The following is a 13,660-nucleotide window of genomic DNA, read 5'->3' as shown; positions in this document are numbered from 1 at the left end:
GGGAATACATGATATTTGACAGATCCTTTCTTTAACAATATAAACATCCCTAAAACTACACTTAAAAACTGAAAGCTTTAATTAACGTAAATATGCCAAAGGAGCCAAGGAGCTTGCTAGTCTTCAGACATCCTCAGAGTTCATTTTATAGGACCACTCTTCCTTTGGGTCTGGTGACACCCTAAGTTCTCTAAACAGTAATGAAAAGGAGTTAATAATGCCAATTCCAAATATAAACATAAATGACAGGGAGAAAGTAGTAGGCATAAGCGAGATCTGGGCCAAATTTTTGGCTCAAAGATGACCTAAAATAGTTCTGTGATCAATTATTCGCAAACAAAATTTCAGCCTACTATAAAGGTGACGTCCAGGTGATAGCCAATTTTTCCTTTCACACTACCTCACAGAAGCTACTTAAGTTGTATGAAGCTATGTAAGAAGTTAGTATACCAACTTTTTTTTTTTTTTTTTATAAAGATGACCAGTAAGTGGATCTTAACCCTTGGCTTGGTGTTCTCGGCACCATGTTCAGCTAGTGAGCTAACCGGCCATCCCTATATAGGATCTGAACCCATGGCCTTTGTGATATCAGCACTGCACTCTCCCGAGTGAGCCACGAGCCGGCCCTTGTATAGCAACTTTACTATTAACACGAAGGTTAAATAAATCAAAAGTGATCAAGCTTTGTTTCATTTACAAAGGAAACAAAACCTACAATGAAGGTTTCAAACGTACTTTATTTCTTCAATAATGCCATATTTTAATGGGTAGACAGTGGTTTTACTTGGCATCAATTATGAGTTGGTTTTGAAACAATTCACTATTACACCAGCTGGGATGATTACTGGTCTTTCCACTCCTTTGGGGTGACTCTGCCAACAGGGGACAGGTTCCATTCTATTCCAATTTGTGTTGCCATCTGAAAGAATTAAAATGTTGTCAGTTATACATGTTTAAACCAGAGTCTACTCTTGCTTAGAGGCTGTTTCTCAAAAAGTCAAAGATATTCTGCTCTATAGGTTAAAATTACGCAAAAACTTACCTGGGATATAGTCCCCCCATGTAGGTCAAACCTAATTGCTGTCCTAATTCTCCAGAGCAGTGCTATTCAATAGAACTTCTTGGAAAAAAAAGGAAATGTTCTACATCTGCACTGTCCAATACAGTAGTCACTAGCCACATGTGGCAACTGAGCACTTGGAATGTGGCTAGTTATGACTGATAAAATGAATTTTAAAATTCTACTTCATTCAAATTTATATTTCACATTTTTTTACTACCCCCTCAAAAAATAGCTTCTTTCAACCACAACTACCTAAATAACTGCCAAAGAGCATTTTGTAGTACCCCTCCATCATTAAGGAGCATTTCACCTCTAAAAGCTCCTCTGATCACACATTTGTTCAACATCTGTTTATCTTTCTAATTAAGTACACATGTATTTTAATAGTATATCTGATCTCAGGAAGATAAAAACAAGAATGGAGCTCCCCAGTTAGTTCAGTTGGTTAGAGCACAGTGTTGATAACACTAGGGTCCAGGGTTTGGATTCCTGTACCGGCCAGCTGCCAAAAAACCAAACAAGAATGAAAAGGCCTATTCATTTAAATAAAGTTTCTTTATTAAGGAAAGGGTTGATTCAGATCTTTTAAAACCAACTCATATATTTATAAAAATTTCAGTACTCCTACTTTTAACATGTTGGTATGGTGACTGGTAAATAGATTGTTAAATACAAAATGTAAAAAAGTGCTCACTTTGGCGCACATACACTAAAATTGGCAGAGAAGATTAGCATGTCCTCTGCATAAGGATGACACACAAATTTGTGAAGCACTCCGTATTTTTTAAGTGAAATAAGCCAGGCACAGAAAGAGAAATACTGCATGTCCTCACTCATAAGTGGAAACTAAGAATGAAACAAACAAACAAACAAACAAACAAACAATGGAAGAACCACAATAACACACTGAATTTTCAGAAGGAGAGAACAGATCTATGGTCTCTAGGGGTGGGAGAGTGAGGTTAGGGAGAAACTGGGTAATGAACACAAAGAATGATAACAATTTATAATGATGAACTTATAATACTGACTTGGTCACCACATATTGTACACAAATACTGATAGTCAATTCTGTACCCCATAAATATGCATAATCAATTATGTTTCGAGTATAAATTTTTTTAAAGATGTAAAAAACCTAAAATATGAAAAGCAAGTTACTTTACATCTCATCCATCAGAAATACTGTGCTCAGTTCTGAGTGCAGAATTTCAGAAGAAAACTTGATAAGTTAAATGTGTCCAGGAGGGTGAACCAAGATAGTGAAAACTCTAGAAACCATATAACAACAAATGATCAACAGAACTAAGAATGTTTAATCTGAAAGAGAAGATTCAGGAGACATGATAGCAATTTTCTAATATCTGTTGCCTGTCATATGGAAGTGGGATCAGAATTTCTGTGTTGCAGTGGAATGATGGGCAGAATATGAAGGGAGGCAAATTTTAACATAAGATCCTGTTAACAGCTACACAATATGGAAAGGGCTGCCTTGTGATCCCATAAGCAATTTGTTATTGGAAATGTTAAGAACAGAGGATCAATGAATGCTGGATGTTGAGGAAGAAATTATTGCACTAGACGGGTGATTAGATTAGATAATCTCTCAAGTCCCTCCTAACTAAAAATGTATACTACTGTGTTAAAACATTTTGAATACATGGACTAAATGAAAATGAAAAATATCTAAAATAGAAATTATCAATCAATAGTACTTACGTATGTCCATACAGCAATACAGAATGTGGCTCCACTGGCTAATATAGCATTACCATATTTGTCATGGAAATCAGGTTTCTGATGGCTCTTCCTTGCTATCGTTTGTTGAATGCTTCGAACTTACAGGGGAAAAAAAAAACACAGAAGCATATCAATCATCAGGAAAAGAGAACACATATGACTGATACTGCCAATTAGGAAAGCCAAGGAAGTTAAACCTTACAGTATTACGCAGTTCAATGTTAAAACATATTGTAGCTAAAACCAAAGTAGCATACTTTGAAACATATTAACAATAAGATGAATTGACAGATGGACAGACATGTGATAAAACAAATACAGCAAAATGATAACTGTAGAATCTATGTGGTGGGTATGTGGGTGTTCATTGTACAATTCTTCCAACTTTTCTGTATGTCTGAAAGTTTTCATAATGTTGGGAAAAAAGCAAAAAACGAGTGTTGTCAGTAACGTTCGCTACAAAGTGCTATTTGTATAACTCTCGAAACTGGCTCCTCTTTATTAATTTGAATATTTATGACTTCAATTTTCACTTAAATTTATTTAACAGTGTTCAACAACTTACAACATACTCATACAAGGGCAAATAAACCTAAAATGAACTTCAAATTAAAGCACACTAAATGTTTATGACTTTGTAATTCTATAGTAACAAAATACCTCCAAAATCTATGGTAATTTTTATTTTTTTTTTAAATTACTAATGAATATGGCACCATGCTAAAAGAAATGGGATACATAAAAATGTGTAAGACACAAACTGTCCTTAGGTAATCTCCAGTCTAGAGGAGGAATATTACACATGTAGACACAAATCACCATATAATACAAGGAAGCAGAATTAGCTAAGCACTTTAAATGGCAGATAGAGGGCCGACCCCGTGGCGCACTCGGGAGAGTGCAGCGCTGGGAGTGCAGCGGCGCTCCCGCCGCGGGTTCGGATCCTATATAGGGATGGCCGGTGTGCTCACTGGCTGAGCGCGGTGTGGGTGAAGCCAAGCCAAGGGTTGTGATCCCCTTACCGGTCACAAATAAATAAATAAATAAATAAATAAATGGCAGATAGAATTTGGTTATGTAGATGTGAGAAAGGGGAATCTGAAAAAAAGCAGAGGTAAAAAAAAGCCCAATGTACTGGAAAACCAATTAAGTTTGGTTGAAGGACAAGGTGTACAGACAAGTAATAGGGGATAAAGCTAGAAAGAATCAAGGAGGGAGACTTTCCTGGCAGGCAGGGGAAGCTGGTAAAGGTTTTGGGGCATAATGACAACATTAAAACTTTGCTTTTACTATTATTCTACAGAAAGGGTAAAACAATTAAATTTTCAAACTGCCCCTGGAGGAACTAACGAGGAGGGCTTGGGAAAGAGCCAAGACATATTTCCAACTGTGTTTTTTCTTTTCCTTCGGGGTTTTTGTTTGTTTGTTTGATTGTTGTTGTTGTTGCTGTTTTGTTTTAAAGATGACCGGTAAGGGGATCTCAACCCTTGACTTGGTGTTGTCAGCACCACGCTCAGCCAGTGAGCAAACCGGCCATCCCTATATAGGATCCGAACCCGTGGCCTTGGTGTTATCAGCACCGAACTCTCCCGAGTGAGCCACGGGCCGGCCCTGGTCGTTGCTGTTTTAAAGAACCTCAAAAGGTACTTATATACATAATGAGAATCATGCTTAAGAAACAGCAATGTTGCCCATTCACTAGCACTTAAGAATATAATGGCTTCTATGTGGTACAATGGCTATTATTGGTTCTTCTCCAAACTGCCCTACACAGCTTTCTTTTTTACCTTTAAATAGTCACACCTGGGAAAAACAAATTTACAAACATTTCACAATATACGATTGCATATTTGTATTCTGCTCTAGAACAGTTAAAAAGGGAGCGTGTGAATTCCACATTGGGGGGGGGGCTTTCCTGAGATAAAATCCTCGACAGCCCTATGAAGTAGGTATTTACTAACCCCTCATTTTCCAAAGGACGAAACTGAGGTTCAGAGAGGTTAAATCACTTGCCCAAAGTGAGAGATAATAAACACGGCTTTTGGAATATGAAAAACCAGTCGGGCTGCTTTTTTTTGGTTATTTTCAAAGTTGGTTGAGTGTTTAGAGCACAATCTAGTAATACCCCCAATGACTCTGTAAAGTGAAAATAAAAAGATGGATACAGAAACTAAATGGTAATTGCTTAAGGTCACCTTCATTCTAAAACTGCTCACGTTACTCAAGGTCACCTTCAGTGCAAAACAAGTATGGAAATGACTTCTTTCCGTCTAGTGCATTCGCAACACATAATGCTGATCTCAAAACTTCCCTTTACCTGCCTTACTTTTAGATAAGAAGAAAATGACCAGGACTGCTTTCGGAGTAGCTAATAGTGAACAACCCACAAATAACTTCAAAGCTGCAGGGCTACCATTTAGGTTGTCTCCCTGCAATGAAACCAAGTGAAGAGCTAGATTTAGTTTCCTTCCGTTACGGTTATAGGAATTGGAAGGAGATTCTTCTACGTAAGGTTAGGAGTAAACGTACGCCCAAAGCTAAGATTTAACACATTACATACGAACGAGACGTGTCCGCCAAGAGTAGTCTTTCCCTGAAATGACAGGTTACTGAAGAGTTAAAAGGAACGGCTAGAGCATGACTTCGGTAACAGAAAGAAAGCTGGGAACCGAAACAGAAACACCTGGTGATAAAGCCAATTATAAGGACATCTTCCCAATGACATGGGGCGAAGTGGGAGACAGAGCACTTAGAATTAGAAGAGCGGGACGTTGGTGGAGGAAAGGGACACGAGAGACGAGAACGAATGGATAGAAAACTGTTGTAAACGATTTGCTCATAATTTTTGCTCACCTTGGAGACGACTTAATGCGTTTTTGGCCAAGGGAAACATGGTGAAGAGGAAGACAGAACTGCGGCAAATGCAGCTGTTGGCTTGGCGAAAACTCGCGTCAAGAACCCTTGCAACGAACCCTGAAAAACAAAATGGCTTTCGGTCCTTAATGTGATTTGAGGAAATCTCGCGAGATCCGTAAAAACCTATAGAAATTGTAATCCTCTTTACCGCGAGGAAAGATGAAGGCCTTTTGGGAAAGGTAGTTTCAGGCTTTATACATGAGGTATTTAATGAAGAATAAAAGAACAACTTGAAGCAGGTTTAAGGCTCCATACAGGAGAGCTGAGATACTGATCTTAGGTTGAATCGTTTAAGGCACCAGCTTCAAGCTGGTATTGAATTTCCAAAGGCTTGGGTTTGGTATCTCTAGCCACACTACCTCTTTTTCTTTCTGCTCCCCCAAAGCTTCCCTTACTTCTTTCATTTTTTGTCTCCTTTTACTACATACTAATTGGTTTAACATTTAATTGTGAAATAACTTCAAATTTAGAGAAAAGTTGCAAGAATAGTGAAAAGAATTCTTGTAAGGACTGGCCGGTTAGAGCGCGGTGTTGTAACACCAAGGTCACCCATGTAACACCAATACCAGACAGTCGCTGGAAAAAAAAAAAAAAAGAATTCCTGTAATATATGATAAATACGTAATAAAGCAAATTTAGTAAGCTGTTGATTGTAGGGTCTTGGTGGTGGGTGTTCACAGTACAATTCCTTCAATTTTTCTGTATGTTTGGATATTTTCATAATAAAATATTCGGGGGGGGACTTATATACCCATTACTTAGGTACACCAATTGGTAATATTTTTCCACATGTGTTTCTCTCTCTCTCTCTCATTCTCCATACATATATGTGGTTGGTTTTTTTTTTTTTTTCTGAACTATTTGAGAATAACTTGCATACATCATGCACCTTTACCTGTTAATACTTCAGGGTTCACTTCCTAAGAGTATGATATTCTCTTACATGACCACAGTACAGTTACCAAATTCAGAAAACTTAATATTGATGCAATACAGCTCATATTCCAATTTCACCAATTGTTCCAAGGTTTCTATCCACAGTTCAGTCCAGGTCCCTGCATTGAATTTAATTGTCATGTGTCTCCTTTAAAATTGAATTGTTTGATATTTGATAAAGGCAACAAGAATGTACATTGGGGAAAAGACTGCCTCTTCAATAAATGGTGCTGGGAAAACTAGACATCCATATGTAGAAGAATGAAACTAGACCCGTACCTCTCACCATATACCAAAATCAACTCAGAATGGATTAAAGACTTAAATATAAGACCTAAAATAATAAAACTCCTAAAAGAAAATATAGGGGAAGCACTTCAGGACATAGGACTGGGCAAAGACTTTATGAATATGACCCCAAAAGTGCAGGCAACAAAAGAAAGCAAACAAATGGGATTATATCAAACTAAAGGAACAATTAACAGAGTGAAAAGACACCCTACAGAACAGGAGAAAATATTTGCAAACTATGCATCTGACAAGGGATTAATATCCAGAACATACATAGAATTCAAACAACTTAACAGTAAAAAATACAAGTAAACCTGATTTTAAAATGGGCAAAGGAGCTGTAGGTGTTTTTCAAAGGAAGATATACAAATGGCCAACAGACACATGAAAAAATGCTCAACATCACTCAGTATCAGAAAAATGCAAATCAAAACTCGCTGAGATATCATCTCACACCGGTTAGACCAGCTATGACCAAAAAGACAAAGAATAACAAATGCTGGCAAGGATGTGGAGAAGGGGAACCCTCCTACACTGTTGGTGGGACTGTAATTTAGTGCAGCCATTATGGAAAACAGTATGGAGGTTCCTCAAACAACTACAGACAGAACTGCCATACAACCTAGCAATCCCATTGCTGGGTATATACCCAAAGGAATAGAAATCATCATGGGAAAGAATACTTGCACTCCCATTTTTATTGCGTCTCTATTTACAATAGCTAAGAGTTGGAATCAACCTAAATGTCCATTGACAGGTGACTGGATAAGGAAAATGTGGTATAAATACTCAATGGAATACTACTCTGCCATAAAAAAGAATGAAATTCTGCCATTCACAGCAACATGGATGAACTGAGAGAAAATTATGTCAGGTGAAATAAGCCAGGCACGGAAAGAGAAATACTGCATGTCTTCACTCATAAGTGGGAGCTGAAATAAAGAATGAAAGAAGAGGAAGGAAGGAAGGAAGGAAGGACCATAATAATACATTAAACTTTCAAAAAAAAAGAACAGAACTATGGTGATTAGAGTTGGGAAAGGGGGAGGGGTTGGCAAGAAACTAGTTAAGGGTCACGAAGATCGATTACGTTTTGTAAACATGAGTATACTAATTATCCTGATTTGATCACCACATATTGTACACATGTATTGATATTCAATTCTGTACCCCACAAATATATATAATCAATTCTTTCAATAAAAAAACTGTCCAATAAAATAAGATAAAATTGAATCTTTTGTCAGACTTTGTCTTTCATGTCATGATTTTTAAATTTATTTAATATATATTTAATGTTGGGTATTCTATTGTAAGAATGAATTTTATTTTCTCCTCTATTTATTTGTTTATTATCAGTATGGATTCATGGATTCAATTACTGTCATAATTTAATGATTCATAGTCCCAGATGTGGTCAATAGGATTCCCCTCAAGCTGGCTCCTGTGTCTTTTTTGACATGTCTCCATCATCTTTTGAGAATGTCTTTATTTTCTGACACAAGATGTCAAATGTTCATCATGTACATTCCTGCACCACCACTAGAATGAAGCATGTCTCTAAAGAGCCCTAATTTATTTTACTGGGAATGGCAGTTAGCAACACAGATTTGAGCACTAGGTGTGTTCATTGCTATTGGTGTGTCATTGCGTCTAGTCCTTTCAGTGAATAGAGCTAGGAATATATGTTATGAATGATAAGTTTATACTAATACCTCCAATTCCTGTCCAATTCTACAAAGTTCTTTACTTTCCCTCGTTAGGAGTAGGAGTTGGAAAGTAGTCAACTTTCCCCTTACTCCCAGCCCCTGCCAGCCACTGCTCTGTTCTTTGTACCTATCGGTTTGCCTTTTCCAGAATGTCACATAAATGGAATCATACAATATGTCTTATTGTGCTTTTATTTTGCATTTTTCTTAATATGAATATCCATAAACATTTTTAATTTTTTCATATCTCTATTTCACGTCTTCACTTCGGAACCCGCCATTTTTCTTTCCTTACACATCTCCTTGTCTCTCCAATATAATGAAATTATTTTCCTGTGCTGTTTTTTTCCCCAGCAGGGCCTAAAAGAATTGTCATATATGTTCCACATCATCAAAATAAATCCAAATTATAGGCAGATTGATTTTATTTTGTTGGTGTTTTTCTTCTTGAGTATATTATTATTCTCTAGTAAAATCATCCCAGTTTTAAAACCCACTATGATGAAACAGAACTGGGACAAATAAATGGAAAATTCTTCAGCTATGTAGGACTTTACTGTTAGATGGGAGAATTGAATGCTTAATGAAAACCAACTGTGATCACAAAATCTTTAAAAAGAGGCAAAGTACTTCTTTTACAACCTCACTTTTGCACCCATCCCCAAAACAAAATAACAAAAAAGAAGGTATTCGCCGTCTATTACCCATAATTTAAGTCCTTGCTGGTGCTTTCAGTAGTAAGTCAAGCAGTTTAACTAAAAAATGATGTTATGAATAACAAAAAACTTTTTAAAATAATTTTTGATGTCCTCTTTTTTTCAGCGCACCTGGCACAGTTCCTAGGACACGGAAGATATTCGACAAGCTCTTATTCATATTTACTTTCAACACTCTCCTTCAGTGATATTTTTCCCTTCCTTTCCTACTTTTACTTTTTTTCCATTTTGATTTGAAGTACTTTGGAGGCAGAATGGGGGACTAAGACAGCTCCCATCACTCGTGTATCTAGGTCCCATTTTTCCAGAATATTACGCGAATGAGGTGGGTTTTAAGGACTTCGACACGAATGTTTGCGAAAAAGATTCCGTTTTAGCAGCCTCAAACCATTTTGGCCTCTGGAAAATTCGCAACATTTCATAACTGCGCATGCGTGTTGGAAGAGTCGCTAAGGGCAACATCATTACGTAAAATAAAGGGGCGGTTCATCATCTTTTAGTGGGCCAATGAAAAACCTCCAGATGATCCTTTTTCTATTGGCTAACAAGGACCAGTTCGAAGTGAACTGTCTTTTAGCGGGCGTCTGGTAGTAGCGCACTGTTACGTAATGTGAGGGGTCGCCCTGCAGGGCTGAGCTGGACCAATGAAGAAAGGCAAGGGGCTGGCTTGCTTGTTCTCACGCCCCACCCTCAGACCGAGCCGGAGGAAAGTTTATCGGAGTGAGGAGTGAACATGGCAGCGCGTTGGTGGTTTTGGTGTGTCTCTGCGACCATGGCGGTGGCGCTGCTGCTCGTTTATGAGGTTCCTTCGGCCTCTGCCCAAAGAAAGAAGGAGGTAAGAACGCGGTTTTCAGCAACATGGGCTTTTCTCAATGAGTGGAGCTTGGGAGGGTCTGTTTTCTCCCTCCCGACCCCTTTTCTCCTCCAGTTCTGTGCCTTTGGTGGCTTCAATTCGCCGTTTTCGGAGTTGTGGGATTCTTAAGAGAAGGAACTGTAACTCCTTGTCTTCTGGGAATATAGCGTCTGAATGTAGGCCTATGAATGCACGTAGCTATGAGTTTTGACACTTCTTTCGGGTGCTGGGGGTGGGGGGTTCGATTTTAAGTCCAGGGGTAGGATATCTGAGAGTCTTTCTGCTGTTGGCAGAAGTAACTCCCTCGTAGATGTATAAAAGCTATCTATTTTGTAGCATTTTCACTTAAGGAATGTGAGAATTAGACTGAAGCGCGAAATTATGCGAGGTTTGTTACACTGTTCAAATAATTGTTTCAAAGCAACTTTGTACCAGAGTGAAAACTCAAACCATTTTCAACCATTCAACAATTATCAAGCGTGCTAGGCACCGTTCTAGGCACAGTTCTAGGCGCTTGGTATACGTAAGTGAACAAAAATAGATCTCTCTCTGTGGAACTTAACAGGCTTTGGGAAATGCAGGAGATAACAATATTCTTTATTCACCATTAAGCAATCCAAGCAGAGGAATTTTAACAGTTCTTTGAAATATTTGTGACTTAGAGCCATATATTCTTAGAATTTTAAAAGAATACTAGCAATTATTTACACCTTCTAATTTTATAGTTGAGAAAAGCCGAGTACTAAGTTTACACGGTTAACTGTTGCAGAACAAGGACTAAAGCCCTAAGTCAGTCAGTCTAATGTTATTTCCTGTACATTCTGTGCATCCTCTAGTACACAAAACTTGTACACGCACTTTTAAAATACCAGTTAATATTTCAGATGCTTGTCAACTTCAGCTGAATTAAGAAGCTATCTTCTCTATGTTTCTGAGTGTGTGAACTATTCCATACGAAGAAAAAATAAGGTAACAAATTAAAACAAGAATGAGTTACTTAATAGATTGGCAAAAAGTAAAATAAAACTATACAGTTATCAAAGGTATGGTGAAGTGAGCAGTCTCGTACACTGGAATTGGAAAGTGATGTACTTTGGGGGGAAGATCCCAAGTCCTTGCTATGTGAAAAACAAGATGCAGAGTACACAATTTTATATCCTAGAAGCCTTTTATGTTTTTTAAAAAACCCTATATGTAAGTTTATGTATATATATAGAGAAACCTCTGTAAGGATACATAGCCAACCCCTATGGCTTATCTCTGGGTAGCTGGGATTGTTGATGAGGGGAACGCTTTCACTTTTTCCTTCGTATACTGATATTGTCAGAATTTCTACAATGACTACTTATTCTTTTTTAATAAAAAAAAAAGTAAAGGTTTTTTTTAAGCTAGCATTTCTACCAGTGAAATTATATTTATTCATTCACTCTGTCACTGAACTAGAAGAAGGAGGACATAGCAGAAAGTAGATTATTTTTTAAAAAGGAATCAGAACTAAATTGTATACTTTAAAATGGTTAATATGGTGGATTTTATGTTATGTGAATTTTACTTCAATAAAAAATTTTTTTTAAAGGAATTAAATTCTAACTCCCTTCCCTTCAAGCCCACTGTTCAGACCATTATAGCTCTTGCAAATGTATTGCAATAACTGCGTCCAACCCATCCTTTGTAGTGCTACCAGAGGAGCTAACATGCAAATCTGAAAACCTTTCACCCTATTTTGCAGGGTATAAAAGAGCTTCTATAGCCTGTCTGTGGTCTGCTGCTTCCAGCCTCATCTCAGTCCAAGCTTTTTCCTGTACTAGTCATACTGAATTACTTGCCTGCCTTCTACTGGAGTATATCTCTCCCTTCTCTCTTACCCCACCCCCTCATTCTCCTGAGGGTTCCTACTCAAGTCTTAGCTCAAACAGTACCTTCTTCCTAAAGCTAAATTTTTCTTTGTTCCCACAGATGAAGTGAGATAAATTCAGCACGTCATATTGTCATTGTTTATATATCAGTCTTTCCCGTTAAACTGTGAGCATCTTGAATGCAGAAACTACTTAATTTTTCTTTCTCTCACACCCAGCAGTGTCTATGAAAAAGATTCTCAATAAATTTCAAATTAATTAATTAATCTGGGCATAAAGAATCAGGAATCTGTTGTTTCACTTAGAAGTAGTTTTTGGTTTCACAACCTAAAATTGGATTTTCTCATTGGTAAACATGGAATTAATATACGCTGGTAAAGGTGTTTTAGTTTTTCCCCTTTTTCCCCTTACTGAGAATACTTTAGACTGTTTTTAAAAAGATTACTGTGATACTACTTAGACACAGTTTCAAAATACAGGTGTTCTATGGCAGAACACTTATTTTTTTGTCAGTTTTTGAAAACATTATTTTTAAAAATCTCATGTCCATCCACTATAGTAAATTTGGCTTTAAATAGTACGGTAATGTCTGATATTAAAGTCTAAGTATTCTTTGTAAAAAGACACTTCCCTTAAATAAATACGATTAAAAATCATTCAAGTTCCTCATAGTTGCCTGTTGTTAAATGGAATGCTACCTTACTTATCTCACTATTTACAACTTTAACAATATTTTCACTGGAACGTGGACTTATTCTCTGATATTGAATGCCTTCTACATGCCAGGCACTATGGATTACATATGTTATTAATAATCCTCACATTAACACTGCAGGGTAATTATCAACCACTTTTAGAAGATAAGGGAACTGACACTAATCAAGAGAGAGGTTGGGGGCTTGCTCAAAGAAGCACAGCTCTAAAGCTGAGCTGCGATCTCACCCCTCATTTGTCTGACTCTAAAGCCTATGCTCTCTGCTGGGCCACACAGGCTGTATTTTGCAGTGACTTGTTTTATTTTTATGGTGAGTTATTTTTCCCCTGTGGTAGAAGGGAAGTTGCTTGTCCTCACATCCGGTGTTGTCTTAGGAGGCAGCATGATAAAAATAAAAAAGTATGGTCTTTGATAAAATTATATTTCTCAACCTACTTCTGGGAATCTATAATAATAGAGAAATTATCTGAAATATGGAAAAGAGTGAATGCACAAAGCATACTGAAGCATAATAAATGTGGTCATAATAATACTAGGATGGCAAATAGTCCCCCTCCTCAGTTTTCAAAAAAATTCTGTAAAATTTTTAAGTGGATATGCTTTAATCCAACCCCAGTGATCTTTACCAGGATAATCTTGGGACTGGCTGGTTAGCCCAGTTGGTTAGAGCATGGTGCTGATAACACCAAGGTCCAGGGTTCAATCCTTGTTACCAGCCAGCTACAAAAAAAAAAAAAAAATGGTACTCTCATTTTCTTCTATGTCTTTGACTGTTGTGAAAATTAAATGATGAGGGCTGTAAAACATGCCTAATGCAGTACCTGGCATGTAGAAGATGTTAAGTATTAAAAAAAAAAAAAGTAAA

The 13,660-nt window shown here is 37.2% G+C and overlaps 2 protein-coding genes and 1 pseudogene across 2 annotated transcripts in view; 2 read left to right on the top strand and 1 right to left on the bottom strand.

Annotated features, from left to right (window-relative positions):
* Positions 1–719: 719 nt before the first annotated feature.
* LOC134367479 (cytochrome c oxidase subunit 7B, mitochondrial) lies at positions 720–5,795 on the bottom strand. Its single transcript, XM_063084230.1, has 3 exons — positions 5,657–5,795; positions 2,783–2,901; positions 720–919 (listed from the first exon to the last, which is right to left on the bottom strand). Exons 1-3 carry the CDS (start codon positions 5,694–5,696, stop codon positions 842–844), a joined length of 237 nt encoding a protein of 78 aa, XP_062940300.1. The 5' UTR covers positions 5,697–5,795; the 3' UTR covers positions 720–841.
* Positions 1,750–1,848, top strand: LOC134368781 (U6 spliceosomal RNA; annotated as a pseudogene).
* Positions 5,796–9,987: 4,192 nt separating the features above from the next.
* MAGT1 (magnesium transporter 1) overlaps positions 9,988–13,660 on the top strand; it is a 33,958-nt gene continuing 30,285 nt past the window's right edge. Inside the window, exon 1 of the mRNA XM_063083096.1 lies at positions 9,988–10,206. Coding sequence (XP_062939166.1) covers positions 10,105–10,206 — 102 coding nt within the window. The 5' untranslated portion in view covers positions 9,988–10,104. The remainder of the gene's footprint in view (positions 10,207–13,660) is intronic.

The sequence above is a fragment of the Cynocephalus volans genome, chromosome X, assembly GCF_027409185.1.
Source record: "Cynocephalus volans isolate mCynVol1 chromosome X, mCynVol1.pri, whole genome shotgun sequence".
Taxonomy (NCBI): Eukaryota; Metazoa; Chordata; class Mammalia; order Dermoptera; family Cynocephalidae; genus Cynocephalus; species Cynocephalus volans.
This window is presented reverse-complemented; position numbering and strand designations above follow the sequence as displayed.